At 49.9% G+C, this 17,729-nt stretch overlaps 1 protein-coding gene across 1 annotated transcript; it reads left to right on the top strand.

The window, feature by feature from the left end:
- Positions 1–3,040: 3,040 nt before the first annotated feature.
- On the top strand, positions 3,041–15,812 carry PLAUR (plasminogen activator, urokinase receptor). The gene is made up of 7 exons (XM_045772902.2): positions 3,041–3,557; positions 5,193–5,303; positions 6,406–6,549; positions 11,746–11,904; positions 12,502–12,636; positions 14,025–14,171; positions 15,261–15,812. Exons 1-7 carry the CDS (start codon positions 3,500–3,502, stop codon positions 15,512–15,514), a joined length of 1,008 nt encoding a protein of 335 aa, XP_045628858.1. The 5' UTR covers positions 3,041–3,499; the 3' UTR covers positions 15,515–15,812.
- Positions 15,813–17,729: the final 1,917 nt, after the last annotated feature.

Raw genomic sequence — 17,729 nt, 5'->3', positions numbered from 1 at the left:
GAGAGACAGAAAGACAGGCCTGGAGAGACACTAAAAACAGAGACAGACAGAAAAGAGAGAAGCAGAGAGAGAGACAGAAAGAGACAGGAAAAATAGATACAGAGACACAGACAGGGAGAGGGAGAGGAACAGAGAAAGAGAGAGAGGGATTGAGAGAGACAAACAGACACAGAGACAAAGAAAAAGACCAAAACAGAAAAAAGGCGGCTGGAGGGGCGCCTGGGTGGCGCAGTCGTTCAGTGTCTGCCTTTGGCTCAGGGCGTGATCCCCGCGTTCCGGGATCGAGTGATCGAGTCCCACGTCAGGCTTCTCCGCTGGGAGCCTGCTTCTTCCTTTCCCACTCCCCCTGCTTGTGTTCCCTCTCTCGCTGGCTGTCTCTCTCTCTGTCAAATAAATAAATAAAATCTTTAAAAAAAAAAAAGAAAGACGGATGGACAGATAGGAGGGAAACAGCAGACGGGTTTTGAGACACTAGAGCAGTGGGGTTGGGTGAGCGCCAAGATATTCCCCTCGTTCTTTAAATAAAAAAACAAATAGAGGGGGATGACCTCAGAGCAGTGAGGTCATCCTGCCAGGAAGCTGGATGGCAAGCCCGCCGGGACCAACACCCCGACTTTCTATTTCCCCACCTCAGTCGGTCTTCACGCCAACCGCAAGAGGGGCCCCACTTTCCAGATGAGGGAACCGAGGCTCGCAAGGGAAGACATCTGTTGGCCCAGGGTAACCAAGGAGTAGTCTAGGCCTGCGGCTTTTAGGGAGCACGTACGTCACGCCAGGCACGGTGGCAAGCACCTGGGTGCATTGTTTTATGCCCGCAGCACACCAGCCCTGGGAGAGAGGCACTGGTGAAGGAGCAGGGGGCACAGAGAGGTTAAGTAACCTGCCCAAGCCCACACAGCGGTGAGTAGCTGGAATTTGAACCCTCCCAGTCAGGTGCCAGCCCCCGTGTCTTAAACACTAGGCTCTACTTCCTCTTGGAAGAGAGAATTTCTTTGGGACTTTTCTTATTTTACCTTAAAATTATTACCTTTAGTCTTCAATGAATCAGTAAGAACAATACTATACTCATTATTATAGTGGTAGGGGTAGCTACAACTTACTCACTGCCTGCTGTCCTCTCTCTCCCCTATTCTGTTCCAGCCACACTGGCCACTCTGCTGTTCCTGGAGCTCATCAGGACACCCCCACCTCAGGACCTTTGCACTGGCTGTTGCCTCTCCCTGGAACTCTTCCTGGATCATCCACCCAACTTCTGCCCTCACCACATTCAGCCTCTGCTCAACTTTCACCTGCTCGGGGAAGCCAGACAGCTTCACCCCACCTAAAACCAACCATGCCTCACTCATACCCTTGTACTTCCTGCCTCCTGACTTGTTGTTCTCTGTTTTACTTATCGCTGCCTGACAGCCATAGATTAAATAACACATATTTACTCTTCATTGTCAAGGGCAGGGACTTTGATTTGTTTCCTGCTGTGTCCCCAGCTCCTCCTGGACCAGTGCCTGGTACAGAGTAGCTTCTTGGTAAACGCTGAAGGAATTTGTTGAACCCTTTTTGTGGGCTAGGAACTGTTTCAGGCATTTTCACCTGCATTAAATTGCTCTGATGGGTCAGAAGCATGCAGAGACTGAGAGACTAGATGATTTTATCTTTTACATTTTATTTCACTTTTTTTTTTTTAAGAAAATGAGAGAGAGAGCATACGTGAGGAGAAGGTAGGTGGGCAGAGGGAGAAGGAGAGAGAGAATCTTTTTTTTTTTTTAAAGATTTTATTTATTTATTTATTTGACAGAGAGAGCGAGCCAGCGAGAGAACACAAGCAGGGGGAGTGGGAGAGGAAGAAGCAGGCCTCCAGCGGAGGAGCCTGATGTGGGGCTGGATCCCAGGACCCTGGGATCATGATCTGAGCCAAAGGCAGATGCTTGATGGCTGAGCCGAAGGCGGACGCTTAACGACTGAGCCACCCAGGTGCCCCAGGAGAGAGAGAATCTTAAGCAGGCTCCATGCTCAGCACGGAACCCAGTGGGGACTCCATCTCACCACCCTGAGATCATGACCTGAGCAGAAGTCAAGACAGACACTTAACCAACTGAGCCGCCCAGGCACCTCTACATTTTATTTTACTTTTTAAAAAACTTAATGAGGACCTTTACAAACACACAGAAAAAGGAGACGGAATGGCATGTAAGTTACCCTGATGTAACTGACACAAGTGCTTTGCCTTTCTTTTTTCCTAAAGCATTTTAAAGTAAATGCAGACATCCATGACATTCACCTCTACATATTTCAGTGAGTGTCTGTAAAAACGAAGAACAATTTCCCGCATAACCACAAAACCATTTTCATAACAGCAATGTCTATTTTTTGGCTGAAGTGTTTGAAGGTAAATTAGAGACAGTATATTATTTCACCCCCAAATATTCCAGTGTGCATCTCTAATGATAAAGACATTTCCCCACATAACCACACCACCATTATCCCTCCTAACAAAACTAGCAAAAATCCCAACAACAGCTAATGATCAGCCACAAATGTCCCATGAGGACAACTTTTTTAAATTTTATTTAAATGCAATTAGTTAACATATGGTGTATTATTAGTTTCAGAGGTAGAGTTCAGGGATTCACCAGTTCATATAATTACATCAGTGTTCGTTACATCAAGCGCCCTCCTTAATGCCCATCATCACCCAGTTACCTGATTCGCCCCATCTCCCCTCCAGCAACCTGTTTGTTTCCTAGAGTTCAGGGTCTCTTATGGTTTGTCTCCCTCTCTGATTCCATCAGGATAAGTCTTTAATCAGAGTGCTGAGGTCCTTTGCCCAAGGTCCCATAGCAGGAGGAAGGAGAACGGGAATTTGTTGGGTTGTTTGGTTTTTTGTTTTTTGTTTTTTTTCATGAAACAAAATCTATTTCATTTCAATTACAGTAGCACAAGAAGGCCCAGGAAGGCCATGGGGCGTGCTCAGCACCCGCGGCTAAAGTCCACGGCGGCGGGTCGGGACTGCTGGGAGCCCACGAACCCGGCCGCACATCTGCGTCCCTGCGATCCTGGGCAACACTAAGAAGACGTGCCGGATAATGGCAGTCATCGCTTGGCGCTGTCTGTCCGCGACGCCAGCTGCGGCCACGGGGACTTCGCTTGGTGCTGCGGGGTGTCCGTCAGCCCGCCCTGCCTCTTGCTGGGACTCCTGCTCTGGGAAGTGAGCTGTGAAAGGCCACTGAGTTAGCACCTCGGCAGCCTGCAGACAGCTGTGACCACGGCCACATGAGTCAGAGCAGAGCCTATCCCCCCTCCTCCTGGCTGGCCGCGCCCTGGCAAAGGAAGTTTTTGAGGAGGAGGGGTGAATGGGGGAGGAGGGGGAAGCACCCACGCCTCTGGGGCTGACTAGCTCTTTCGCAAAATCTCTGGGAGGAGCCCCGGGGGCACAAAACTGTCTCCTTCCCCGGGCCAGACTGAGAGGTGGGGGAAGCCACACGGACAGGAGCTGCTGCCAGACATGGGCCGCCCGCTGCTGCTGCCGCTGCTGCTGCTGTCGGTTCAGACCTGCATTCCAGGTACGGCCTGGGCGTCCAAACCCCTGCGCTGGGCACTGGGTCCTGACCGCAGGGAAGAGGGGGAGGGGCGGGGGGCTCAGAGGCGGATGAGCTGGAGGAGGGGGGCTCAGTCCCCAGCCCTTCCCCTCACATAATAATCCTCCAGCCACCTGCAGCCCCGCACAGCACAGTAGTACCAGGCCAGCAGGAGGGGCTCAGGAAATACTAGTCGAGCGCAGGTAGTTCGCCGCAGCGGCCGCGGAAGGAGTGCGCTCCGTACTCCAGGCGCTCCTCTACGCTCCTGCCCTGCGATTTCAGACTGGACGGCCACAGCTATTTTAACCCTGTTTCACAGAGAAGGAAACAGGCTCAGAGAGGTAACCTACATCCCGTCCTTGAGTAAGTGGGATTCTGGCCCCGCAGGGGCGTCCCCCAGCTCTCCGCGCTCGGTCGGGGCTCCCCACCGCCCCCGCCCCGACCCAGCCCCTTTGAAAGACCCGGAGAACGAAGCCTCGTTTTACAAAAGATCTAAACAGAGAGGCCGAACGTCGCAGAGACAGGGGCTGGGGAGTCCAGGGCTTGTCGCTGGAGGACCCTTCCCTTTCACTATACCCTAGCTACCCTCTCAACTCCTTTCCCGGGAAGTGTACGGGAGAGGGTTGAACTGCGAGAGGAAATTGAGAAGGAACTGAGTCAGGGCGGGGCAGGGAAGGGGGAGCAGGGGCTTGAGGGGCGGTTCAACCATGAATAACCCGGAAAGGTCTCCGGATCTTTCGTGGCCAAGAATGAGTAATGACCCCAGAAGACTGCGAATTTGGGGTGGGGAATGGACCCCAGCAGGGGAGGCGTTGGGGCGGGGCTAGTGGGCCAAGTTATAACCATAGGAGGGGAGAGTGGGCGGGGCTAAAGCCTCAGAGAGAGTTAGTAGGCGGAGCGAGAATCTCGGGGGAGGAGCTGGGGGCCTGGAGAGAAACTTGGGGGAGGGGCTGGGTGAGGGGAGAGAACCTGGGGCGGGGGGGGAGGCTACAGCAGTTGGGGTTAGAACTTCCCGTGGGCTGATGGGCGAAGTTAAAACTTTGGCCTGGGCTGATCAGCGGCGGGAGAGAACGTTGGGGAGAAGCTATGGAAAGGAGCAGAGTCTGGGGGCATTAAAGGGGGGGGGGGGATAGTAAGTGAGGGTCACTGGGAACTGGGGTAGAACGTGAAGATCAGCTGCAGGTGGGTGAGGGTAGAATGCCCTTAGGGGAGCTTTCGAAGCAGAATAGAATAGACCGAGGGCCGGTGGAATGGGGGAAAGGACCTAAATTGGAGCTGGGCTAGAACATTCAGATGGACGGAGAGGGTGGGGATTGGACTCAGGATAGGCCTGGCACTGTAACAGAATTCAAGGGAAAATGAGCCAGGGCGGGACTTTAGGGAAGGATTGTGGGAGGAGATAGAACTTTAGCTTAGGGACTGTAGAGAAAACAGGGGTTTAGAGATAGACCGGAAGTACTGCTGACCCGAACCCAGGGCTGGAGCAGAGAGGTGAGAGGTGGGCAGAATGGGGAGCGCGAACCTGAGTGCACAAGGCCTAGAGACTTGATCCTGGTACTGGGGCATGAAGGAGGGCTCGGAGCTGTAACAATCTCTCCTCTCCTCCCTCTTTCTCCCCAGGCTCCTGGAGCCTACAGTGCATGCTGTGTTGGAGGACCGGGAAGTGCCAGGTGGAAGAGTGTGCCGGTGACCAGGACCTCTGCAGGACCACGATCTTGCGCATATGGGAAGGTGAGCTCCCCCGCTACAGCATGACAGGGAACGCAAGTGACCAAGAAAACGTATTTCACCAGTAATCAGGGAAATGCAAACAAAAAAAGACAAGGGGACCCTCTTTCATACCTACCAGAGGGACAAGCATTTAAAAATCTGACAATGCTGGGATGGGCGAGACGTGGAGCTACCCTGTTAATGGGGATAAATTCGTGCATCCGCTGCACAGAGCAATTTGGAAGTCTCTAGTACAGATGAAGATTAGCATACCCTCCAGCCAGCAGTTCAACTTCTAGGAATATAGAAACCCCCGAGAACCTTGGACACACATGCCCAGGGACACATGTATAAGAATGTTCTTAGCGGTGATGTTGGTGATATGGATTAGCGATCAGTGGAGGAAAAACATGATGGTGTAATCACACAATGGAATGCTCCACAGCAGTTTAAATGAAGGAATTTGAGCTGTAGGTATTAAAGTGGATACGTCTCAAAAACATCAGGTTGAGGGGGAAAAAAGCGTGTTGCATGGTATGACAGCTTTAATATAAATAGTATTTAACAATATGCCATAAATAATGTATAAAGAAATAGTAGTATACATTATGATGCGTACCTAGTGTGAGAATTACCTACCCCAGTGGTTGCTTCCGGACAGGGCATAAGGGGAATGGGATTTGGGGGAGTGGGCAGGAGGTGTTAACTCTATCTTTTAAATGTAAGTTCTTCGAAAAAAATATCTGAAACAAATACAGCAAAATTTTCTAATATTTTATAAAATTTGGTGATGAATGCACAGTATTTATTGTATCATTCTCTTATGCTTTTTGGGAAGCCTGTAACATTTTCCTTTAAAAAAGTCCTATTAGAGGCATCTCCCTGCTAAAATCACTAAGCTGGGAGGGAGGGGTAGATGGATCCAGATGGCCTCAGCCATAGTGGGTCACTAAGAGAGAGTAGGCTCCCTGTGGTGGGAGGGCGAGGAGGGGAGACGGCTGGACCCAAGAGAAGAGGCCTGGCAAGGATCAGCCCCAGAAGTGGGTGACCTTAGGACCAAGAGTGTCAGACGCTGGTTGGACCCAGGGTTGCCTTTGGGGTGACAAAGATCTATTCCTCACAGGAGGTGAAGAGCTGGAGGTGGTGGAGAGAGGCTGTGCCCACCCGGAGAAGAGGAACAGGACCATGAGCTATCGGACAGGCATGCAGATCATCACTCTCACGGAGACCCTGTGCGGGACTGACTTGTGCAACCGACCCATCCCTGGTGAGTTGGGCAGCCCTCACCATCCCCGACCCTGCCACCATCATTCTCCTGATCCTGTCCCCACCAGCCCCAACTCTCAAATGCCGGTTTAACAAAAAGACTTAGAAAGACTCAGGTTCTCCAGTTCCCACAGGAGAGGGTGGGAAGCAACGGATCCATGTTGCATAGTCATGCTTGTAGATTCCTCTTTCTGGGCCTGGCGAGGAAGGAAATTGGTTAAGGCCAGGCCAGTCCCAATGACATCAGTAAGCATAGCACCTATGTTTTCACCATTTCTCGTTCATCCATGCTGACCTCAAACTTTCGTCTGTAGGTGGAGACTGAATCAGATGTTTATTTTCAAGGAAGTGACAAGAGAGGGGACGCTGGCTTTAGCTTTCTGTTAGATGTGCTTAAGGAAAACACTGATAGTCGAGTCTAAGTAATTCTTCGAATCCTAGATAATATTCAGAAGATTTAACAATATCAGTCAATGCAGAAGGCATTGACCAATTGGAATACTCCTAGAGCCCCCTCTTTAGCTGATGGATCTTGGAGACATAGGGTTCTAAAGAGAGAGTTGGGAGTGGTCAGGGGTTTACCAGCAAGCTTGAGGCAACAGCTATCAATTCAGTAATGTAATAAGTGATAAAGCGATTATTAGCCCCATTTCTAAGGCCATTTTACCTTACTTGTGATTACTGGAATAGTTGGTTAAACCACATCCTGTATTTATGTGATACTGGGGATACAGAAGTGACCAAGACAGCTTTGGGCCTTACCAGGGGCTTACAGTCAGTGGGGTGGGAGTGGGGGTGACAGACCCATCACCAGACAGTGACTGCTCAGATTACAGTCAGAGCCAGGATGGGGAAGCACAAGCAGAGGGGTCAGGACCATGAGACCCCCTGGTCTTAGAGGGGTCAGAGCTGTAGTTGGGAAGCACAGTCCAGAATATTCAGGCCTGAGATAAGGGAAACAGAGGACAGAGTGATCAGGGCTGGGATGAATGAAGAGTAGGAGCTGTGGGAGATACTGGACTCCGGTCAAAGAAGTTTTCCTACAGAAAACAACAACTAAGCTGGATCTTGAGGGATGAGCAGGAATCAGACTGTTAAAAAGACAGTGGAAAGGGTTTTCTAGGAAAAGCAACAGACACCAAGGCCCAAAGGTGGCTGAAAGTAGTATGGCTGGAGGAAAGAAAAAACAGGGCAAGAGGAGCTGGCAAAATTGGCAAGGTCATACTACATGGGGCCTTCTAGGTTGTGGTGAGGAATATAGACCATACTGGCAACAGGGGGAGGTCATAAAAGGGTTGAGTTTTGTTTGTTTGTCTGTTTGCTTTTTAGATTTATTTATTTGAGAGAGAGAGAGCACACACACACAATGAGTGGGGGAAGGGGCAGAGGGAGAGAGAGAATCTCAAGCAGACTTCCCACTGAATGTGGAGCCAACGGGTTGAGGGGGGGAGGCTCAATCCCACAACCATGAGATCATGACCTGAGCGAAAACCAAGAGTCTGACACCTAACCGACTGAGTCATCCAGACGCCTTAGTCATAAAAGGGTTGTAAGCAGAGAGTGTCATGATCAGATTTGCATTTTTAAACCAATTATTCTGACCTCAGACGAAAGCAATGATGGAGGGAAAGTAGATGAGGGCAGTCCACCTTGGAGGTGGGTGAGGTGGTCCAGATGAAGAAGAGAGTGATTGCATTAGAATGTCAACCATGCACATGGAGAGAAGTGGGTGGATTTTAAGAACTATGTAGCAGGTAGATGAGCAGAACTTACTGGTGGATTAGACAAGGGGGTGGGTTTGCTGTTCTGGTCATGATGGAGTCACACGTATCTTAATCTGCCAGTGACAGCCAGAAAAGCCGGGCAAATTATAAACAATTACTTGAGGTCACTGGAGAGCAGCTAATGAAGAGAGGAACTTGAGTTTGCTACGATCTTTGAAATAAGGGAAGCACAGAAATACAGGAAGCTGGCTTTATGCTTGAGTGCACTTTCCAAATCACTGCTGCAAAGGGGAGATATAACCCAAATAAGAGAGATCATTGCTAGACTGAGAAGACAGGGGTTAGAGTCTAGGGCTCCCAGAGTGTCTGGAAAATGAGAGGTAGAGGCTGGGAATGTATGGAACCACAGAAAAGGGTGTCCCCAAATCTGCAGATTTCCTTTAAGTCATTGGCAAGCTGTACATGCACAGGGTGAGACTCCAAGAAACTCAGCAGAAAATAGTATCTGGGAAGCTACAGAACTGAACAAGGATTCCAGCAGGCATATGATGCTGAGGAAACAAAAGTTGCCAAGTTCGATAGAGAGGCCTTGGTAACCACTCCAAGCTTTCCTCTGAGACCATACCGTAGGCGTAAGGGCAAAACTGAAAGAGACCAGCCCTAAAAATGCCTACATCTGATCTTCAGCAGGAAGAAAACCTGACCTTCTTGGGAAGAAAAGAACATTATTTAGAGCCTTTCCAAATTTTCATTATGATGTCTGACATCTAATCAAAACTTACAAGGTACACCAAAGAAAACTGAATGGACCAATTAACAGGAAACATAGAGAAAAATCCAAAAGTAGAAACAGACTTGCAATGATTCAGATAGTGGAGTTATTAGACAGGAACATTTAAAATAGCCACGATCAATATAGTCCAAAAAAATAGAGGAAAGGATAAACTTTAGCAGAAAGGTAGAGTCCATTTTTTAAAAGAGTCAAACAGAAAACAAAGAATAGTGACTGAGATTAAGAACTCAATAGATGTGCTTAATATTAACCAGAAGCAGTGGGGCAAAAGGATTAAAGAACTAGAAGTCAGGCCAGGAGAAGTCTCCAGATTGGTGCCTAGATGTGGAGGATCAAGGAACCTGCCAGGTCTCTGCCCCGGGGAACTGAATGGGACCACCGCAGAGATATGGAATTCAGAAGAGAAGGACCAATTTAGAGAAGATGGAGAAGATAGAGAGCTTCCTTTGGGGCATGTAGAGACTCAGGTGTTTGAGGGACAGCCAGAGGGCCTCTCCAGGAGGCAGTTGGGTGTACAGGTGTGGAGCTCGGAGGAAGTCCTGCCTGCAGTGAGTTCCCAGCAGACACGTGGAAATGAAGCCAGGTCAATAGATAACATTCCCGTGGGAGAGGGTGTGCACCATGAGAAATGAAAAGGGGCTAAGACTGGGGCGCCTGGGTGGCACAGCGGTTAAGCGTCTGCCTTCGGCTCAGGGCGTGATCCTGGCGTTATGGGATCGAGCCCCACATCAGGCTCTTCCGCTATGAGCCTGCTTCTTCCTCTCCCACTCCCCCTGCTTGTGTTCCCTCTCTCACTGGCTGTCTCTATCCTGTTGAATAAATAAATAAAATCTTTAAAAAAAAAAAAAAAAAAAAAGAAAAGGGGCTAAGACAGAACCCTGAGGGTGACCCACATTTAGAAGAGCAACATAAGAAGAACAGGTCACTAGGGGACACGAGGACGGTATAATGGTGGTGATGGCAATCCATGTTTCCATTTTCGTGGAAGTTCATGTGAGAAGACAAGGGTCATTGGCATTTTAATTATTTTTCTTCGGGGTTGGGGAAGATTTGGCCTTGATGTAAATGATTCACCAAATTCCAACAGCTGGCCTGCCAGCTGAGAGAGTGGCTGAGACAGCCCTCTCCCTTATGTAGGACTTGGCCCCAACTCAACTTGGATATTTGGGGTCAGGAAGGGGAGGGCATGCCAGGCTCCGGAGTGGTGTGAGCCAAGACCTGGCCGGAGGAATGACTCTAGTGTTTCCAGGGAAAAATAATTCAGCCCCTTGGCTTGGACCAGCAGGTAATGAGAGGCAGTATTATCACAGATCAGTCAAGCGAGGCTTGGATCCCTGACACAATCGGGTAGTGCATTAATTATCTATCACCCCATCACAGATTGTCCCAGAACTTAAAACAAAAATGAACATGTGTTATTTCATGAAGTTTCTGAAGGTCAGATTCTGAAGAATCTGCAAGTGGCTTAAGTAGGTGGTTCTGGATCTTTCGTGAGGTTGCAATCAAGATGACAGTGGAGCTGCCGTCATCCCAAGGCTCCCAAGGGAGTTTTAGTCACATGGATGGTCCCCTCCCGTAGCTTGGACAAAGGCCTCGGTTCCTCGCCACGTAGACCTCACCATGGGGTGTTTGAGTCTTCTAACCACATGACAGCTGGACTCCCTCCAGACCAAGTAATCCAAGAGAGAGCCAGGAAGAAGTTTCGATGCCTTTTATGATCTAGCGCGGGAGTCATACACCATCGTTTCCGCAATATCCCATTAGCTACACAGGTCAGCCCTATTCTTTGAGCGTGTGTACCAGGAAACAGGGGTCACTGGGGGCCGTCTCAGAGGTTGGCTACCACAGAGAACAATAGCAGGGTTTTAAGCAATTCTTCATTCATTCATTCATTTAGCAAATATTTAGTGAATGTCTTCTCTGGCTCTGGCCCTGTGCCGGGTTGTGTTGGGACACAGTAATGATCAGGACAGCCTTGGCTCTACCTCCTGGGGCTCAGAGTCCAGTCAGACAGGGGAATGATCCAGAGTGCGTGTGGCTGGGATTGGGGAGCCCAGAGGGAGGTCAGGGAGGACTTCTTAGAGGAGGTGAAATTTGAGAAGATGTTGCCTGAAGAATGAGTAGGAGGAGACAGGGAAAGTAGGGAGCCAGGGGAGCGTGTTCTAGGCAAAGGCTGGATGCCAGTCAGCATGTACGTTCAGGGACTGTGGGAAGTCATGGGAAGTAGAGTTTGAGGGGCTAGTGGAGGGGGATGAGGCAGGAGAGGGGGCCGGGACCCAGAGGTTGATGGGCCTTGAATGCCACGCTAAGTAGCTTGGATTTTATTCTGAGGGCACTGGGGAGCCATGGAGAGGTTCTGAGCAGAGCAGAGGTAGGCTCAGATTTGAGTATTAGAACATCCTTCTAGGGCCATGCGGGGATGCACTGGGTGGGGCTGGGGGCAAGGATGGAAACCAGGAGGCCAGGGAGGAACCTGGTATTGAAGGAGTTCTGACCTGGTCGTGGGGCTGGAAAGGAGGGGATGGATGCCAGAAAGATTCAGGAGGTGGGATAGGCAGGGCTTTGATGATTGGCTGAAGGGTGAGATAAGGAGGAGTTGATGCTAAAGTGAGTCTTCAAGGGAGCTAGATTTCCGAAACTCTCCCCATGGCGTCTCACCCTTCTGCCCTTCCCCAAACAGGTCGGCCTCCCACCTTTCCCCGAATCCGAAGCCGTTACCTCGAATGTGTTTCCTGCGCCTCATCAGATTTGAGTTGTGAGAGGGGCTGGGACCAGAGCCTGCAATGCCGCAACCCTACAGAACAGTGCGTGGAAGTGGTGACCCACCGGAGCCTGGAAGGTGAGCTCCAACCTGTCAGCAGCTCCTCCCCCCTGCTTTGCTCCTCCCCAAGGCTGCCCTTAACAACAAGGACCCCAGAATAACAAGGATTTAAGCAAGGTAGAAAGTTACTTCTCTCACGCACAAGAAGTCTAGTGCTAGGAAGTCCTGGGCCACTAGGACAGTTCTACAGCCCCAGGAGCCCAGATGCCTTCTCATTTCTTGTATATTGCTTCCATTCTCAAGATTGCCTCATAGTCCAACATGGCTGCCAGAGCTCCAAACCTCATGTCCAAGTTTCAGGAAGGAGAAAGAGGAAAAGGAACAAAAAAATAGGCACCCCTCCTTTTGTGAGGGTTCTCCTTTCTGGAAATCCCATAACACTTTTCTATTTATATCACATTGGCCAGAACTTAGCCACATGATTATACCTATGGAAGCTGGAAAATGTGGTTGGTTTTTGGGGGGTTTTTTGGCCTAGATATATGGCTGCTCCAGATAAAATGAAGGTCCTATAATGAACAGTGAGGCAGGAAATGGGCAAATGACTGTTGTGGTGGTGGGCAAAGCCAGTGTCAGCCCCTGAACAATCTGACCTCTCTCCTCTGCCCCCGACAGGCAGTCCAAGGGATGAGCACCACACCCGCGGCTGTGGCAAACTTCCGGGCTGCCCAGGCCCCACCGGCTTCCATAACAACCACACCTTCCACTTCCTGCAGTGCTGCAACACCACCAAATGCAATGCGGGCCCAGGTGAGGGGCAAGGGAACCAGGCAGCATGAGGCTGGGCGTCGGGGCAGGGAGGTGTACCCAGGCTTCTGCCCCTCACTTGCAGGCCACCCCTCCTCTCTAGGTGTCCGTCGCCTCTGAAAGCCCCTCCTCAAAGAAGGCTTGTATGGAAATTGAATGAGCCCATCAAACCTTTACCAAGACCCATGCTTTATACTTCCTTGAATCCTTCCACGCTGCTGGCCCATACCACCGGGAGCTCCTGCCTAGATTGTTGTGATAACCTTCTTGCTGGTCCCCCTGCTTCCACTCCTGCCTCCTACAGCCAGTGCTCAACACAGCAGCAAGAGTGCTTTCTTAAAAATGTAAACCAGAGCACGTCACTCTCCTTCCTCAGGCACTGCAGCGACTCCTTGCTCTCAGAATAAAATCCAAAGACCATCCTATGTCCTGTGTAGTCCAGCACCTGTCTGCCTCACGCTTTACATTCAGTTTCCGCATCCACCAAACTCCATCCTGCCTCATGGCCTTTGCACATGCAGTACCCGCCACCAGAAACACATCTCCCCCAAGAGTTTACCTGGCTGGCTACTTCTCTTTTATTAGGTCTCAGCTTCAAAGTATCGTCTTCAGGGAAACATTCCCTGTCCCTCCCCTCCACCATCATCTCGCTCCTTGGTGTTATTCTGTCTCTATAAATCAGTACTGCCCAACAGAACTTTCCACAGTGATAGAAATGTTCTATATCTGTACTGTCCATATAGCATATGGCTATTGAGCCCTTGAAATGTGAACTGAACTTTGAATTTTACTTAATACGAATTCATTTCAGTGTAAATGTAAACAACCACAGGTGACCAGTGGCTACCATATTGGATAGTGTAGCTCTAAGTGGTAAGTGCTGTAGGACAGGGACTGTTGCGTCTTCCACAGCTGCTCGCCCAGTGCCTGGTCAGATAGGGGCTCAGGAGGAGCAGTGAGGTGGGATTTCTCTCACAGGTTCTATAAAGAACACCCTAGAAGCAGTGCCTGGGTGGTTCAGTTAGTTAAGCGTCTGCCTTCAGCTCAGGTCATGATCTCAGGGTTCTGGGATTGAGTCCCACATCTGGCTCCCTGATCAGACGGGAGCCTGCTTCTCCCTCTCCCTCTGCCCCTCCCCCTGCTCGTGCTGTGCTCTCTGGCACTCTCTAGCTCAAAAAAATAAATAAAATCTTAAAAAAAAAAAAAAAAAAAGCGCCCCCCCCCAAGACAGTGCTGTTCCAACGCCTGACCACAAGGTGGCTCCATGACATCTCTGGCTGCAAGTTGACAGTTCTAGGGGAGGTAATACAAGGAAGGACAGCCCTCCACCCCACCTGCCTGCACCCCCATACTAATTTCCTTGGTTTCTGTGTCACTTGTCTTCTCCCAAGTCCTGGAGCTTCAAAACCTGCCTCTGAATGGCCTCGAGTGTTACAGCTGTGAGGGGAACAGCACCCATGGATGTTCCTCAGAAGAGACTTCCCTGACCGCCTGCCGAGGCTCAATGAATCAATGTCTGGAAGCCACAGGCACTAATGGTGAGCCCTTCTAAGATGCTGCGAGAGGATACTTGTGGGTGGCGGGTTGTCGGCCATAAGTCGACTTCACGGAGCTGGGTCTTTCTGTGGAAAAGGTAGGACATCCTTCAGGAGGGTCCAAAGCGTCATCAGGAACTAGGACTTCATTAAGATGGGCATTCCAGCCACAGAAATGTGGACTTCTCTGGGGGAGGGACTTCCCACAGTGGGGTGGGACTTCCTGAGAACATGGCGGTCTTCCATCCTGTACTGTCCTGGGCAGGTCTCTCTGTTAGAGCGGTTCTCAAACCTTTTCATCTCAAAATTCCTTTGTGCTCTTAAAAATTATTTCTTGTGTCAGTTATATCTATAGATATTTACTGCATTAAAGTTAAACTGAGATATTTTAAGAGATGTAGTCATTATTAATTTATTATTTATTTTTTGAGAGAGAGAGAGCGAGCGATCCTGCAAGTGGAGGAAGGAAGGGCAGAGAGAGAGGGAGAGGGAATCTTAAGCAGGCTTCATGCCCAGCATGGAGCACAAGGCCCAGCTTGATCTCACAACCCTGAGATCATAACCTGAGCTGAAACCAAGAGTCGGTCGCTTAACTGCCTGAGCCACCCAGGCACCCCTATTAATTTATTTTAAAATAAATTAGTTTAAAATAAAAATATAAAATAAAACCTCATTCCATGTGAACATAACATTTTTTACTTTAAAAAAATGACATTTTCCAAAATGAAAACGTTTAACAAGAAGACTGGCATTCCTTCTACCATTTTGCAAATCTCTTTCATGTCTGGCTTAATAGAAGACAGCTGGATCCTCATATCGGCTTCTGCATTCAATCGGCTGCAAGATCACATGTCCCAGGGTTTCTGGAAAACCCCCACTGTAGACTCATAAGAATGGAAAAGTCGAATGATGCTTTAGCATTATTATGAGTATAGTTTTGACTTCTCGGTTCCCTCGGAAGGGTCTGAGGGACCACACTTGAAACTGCTGCTTTCTTCAGGTAGTGTCCACCACAAGGTGGCAGGTCACCCAGTGAGCACTGCAGGTGGACGCCAGGAGCTGGGAGTCTCACGCAGTCTTCTCTTTCCTCAGGGCTGGGCGACCCGAACTACACAGTACGAGGCTGTGCGACCCCGTCATGGTGCCAGAGTCTCCACGTGGCTGAAGCCTTCAGCCTGACTCATCTCAACGTCTCATGCTGTACTGGAAACGGGTGTAACCTCCCAGCCCAGGATCGCCAGCCCCGCATGGGCAGTGCCCCCCGGCCTGGTCCTGCCCACCTCAGCCTCACAGCCACCCTGCTTATAACTGCCAGACTGTGGGGAGGCACTCTCCTCTGGACCTGACCCCCCACACTCCCCCTTCCCTGGCTGGATCCAGGGGAGCCCTTTGCCCTCCCCTCAGCTCCCAGCCCCGCAGACTTGCTGTGTGACCTCGGGCCAGTGTGCTGTCCTCTCTAGGTCTCAGTTTTCCCAGCTGCCTCACAGAGTTGCAGAACCAGGGGAAGAAAACTGGAGAAACTGCAGGCCAGCAGGAGAGGTCTTGTTATGTTAGCATTGTTGTACCATTGGTGTTATTATTAATTAATATTTGTTTTATTTAATATTTTATACTTTAAATAAAGATTTTTGTACCAGTGAACAAGGCCTGATCTTCCCTTCTCTGTAGCATCTCTCTGGGAGGATGAATGGGGTGGGGCACATTTTGTCCAGCTCCTAGAATTAGGGGTCACATTGTAGGACCCAGGCATTGGGGGCCCCAGCCTGGGGAGCAGTTCCGCTTCCATCCTAAGCCACCTCCACATCTATTTCTGGGCTCCAACTCACTCACCCAAGCACTCACCTTCCATCTCTTCTCCTGAGCTCCAAAGGTCAAGACTACTTTGTTGTTCTAAGGAGAGGTATCTGCATTTCCTAGGGGGCTCTGAGACGGAGATGTATGGGAGGGATAATCTGATGGCCAGAACTCCCTGGGGGCCCTGTAGTGAGGAATCAGGACGGACTACATTTCCCCTGATGCCCTGGTGGCAGGAGAGAAAGGCTGGGCTCTTTTTCCTAGGATGCCTTCAGACTGACTGAGAAAAGGACAGAACTCTCCTTTCAATGGCACTCTAGGGACACAATATTGAAGAATTCATGTTTTCCTATGATTTGCTGAGGCAAGCCCCGAGAGACAAAATTACGTTCCCCAGGACCCTATGGCTAATGAAAAAAAGGATAAGACATCTTCCATAATACTGGGGGTCAGGGAAGGGACAGGGTTTCTTTTTAGGACCTCCTCAAATCACATACAACCGAGGGTCGCTGTGGTGGCTTAAAGAGGTGGCCCCAGTATCTCCACTGCTTTGAATGTGAGTAGCTCTGGGGCTGCTTTGACCAATCAAATGTGGTGGCAGTTATGCCATGCCACGTTCTGGGCCCAGGCTTTAAGAAACTGGCTCTGGGGAAGCCAGCTGTCATGTCAAAATCCTCCTGTGATGATGAGACTGCTGTGCTCCGGGAACGCCCACACTACTCTTGCATGGATGCCACGTGGGGAGAGAGCCCCCAGATGTTCCAGCCATCTCAGCCCAGACACCAGACAAGTGGGCGAAGGAGCGGCCCTAGACGTCACAACCCCAGCAGGAGAGTCGTAACACACAGGAGAGTCGGGAAGCCCAGCTGTTTTTGTTTCCCAGGACTGCTGTTGTAACTACCAACTTTCTAACTGGGTGGCTTCCAGCCACAGAAATGTATTTTCTCAGAGTTCTGGATGTTAGAAGTCTGAAATCAAGGTGTTGGCAGTGCCACGCTCTTTCTGAAGTCGCTGGGGAAGGATCCTTCCTGGCCTCTTTCTGGCTTCTGGGGGTTGCTGACAATCCTTGGTGTTTCTGGGCTGGCAGCCACGCTACTCCATCTCTGCCTCTGTCCTCTCGTGGCCTTCTCAGTGAATGTGGCTGTGCCACTCCAAATCTCTCCTCTCTTCACAAGGACACCACTCACTGGATTTAGGGACCCACCCTAATCCAGTGTGACCTCACCTTAATCCCATCTGCAAAGACCCTATTTCCAAATAAGGTCACATTCATAGGTCCTAGGGGTTAGAACTTCAATATACTGTGGGGGAGAGGGACACAATTCAATCCACAACACCAGCCAGCAGCCAGAGCCAAGGTTTCAGATATATGGCCCCATATGAACCATCCCACCCGCCTCCAGCTGTCCCAGCGAGCCCATTTGGGCCCCAGTTCATTGTGGAACAGATAAGTACCAATCCTGCTGTGCCTCACTCAAATTCTTGACCCACTGAATCGTAAAATAAAAAGGTTATAGTTTCACACCACTGAGTTTTGGGGCATTTTGCTATGCTGCAACGGTTACTGGGAATAGTCATTTGTTTGGTAGTTTGCTAACTTGCCCCACTATAATCTCCATAAAGGGCAAGACCTTTTTTGTTCGCTACCACTGTCTTCGCAGTACCGAGATGAATAATGCCTGGAACATGGCAGGTAATTAAGAAAGAAAGGAGGGAAGGAAGGACGGAAGGAAGGAAAGATCTCATCTTCTTTAGTATCTTACAACA

Source organism: Ursus americanus, chromosome 21 (assembly GCF_024610735.1).
Source record: "Ursus americanus isolate L20-20 chromosome 21, mUrsAme1.1.p, whole genome shotgun sequence".
NCBI lineage: Eukaryota > Metazoa > Chordata > Mammalia > Carnivora > Ursidae > Ursus > Ursus americanus.
The sequence above is the reverse complement of the archived record's forward strand: the minus strand, read 5'-3'. Positions and strand labels throughout refer to the sequence as shown.

What these genes read in the sequence shown, in the direction of transcription:
- PLAUR (XM_045772902.2), top strand. Translation starts at nt 3,500, where the DNA reads ATGGGCCGCCCGCTGCTGCTGCCGCTGCTGCTGCTGTCGGTTCAGACC. An exon ending in GTGCAACCGACCCATCCCTG is followed by an intron (nt 6,550 to 11,745) that starts GTGAGTTGGGCA and finishes TTCCCCAAACAG; the next exon opens with GTCGGCCTCCCACCTTTCCC. An exon ending in GACCCACCGGAGCCTGGAAG is followed by an intron (nt 11,905 to 12,501) that starts GTGAGCTCCAAC and finishes TGCCCCCGACAG; the next exon opens with GCAGTCCAAGGGATGAGCAC.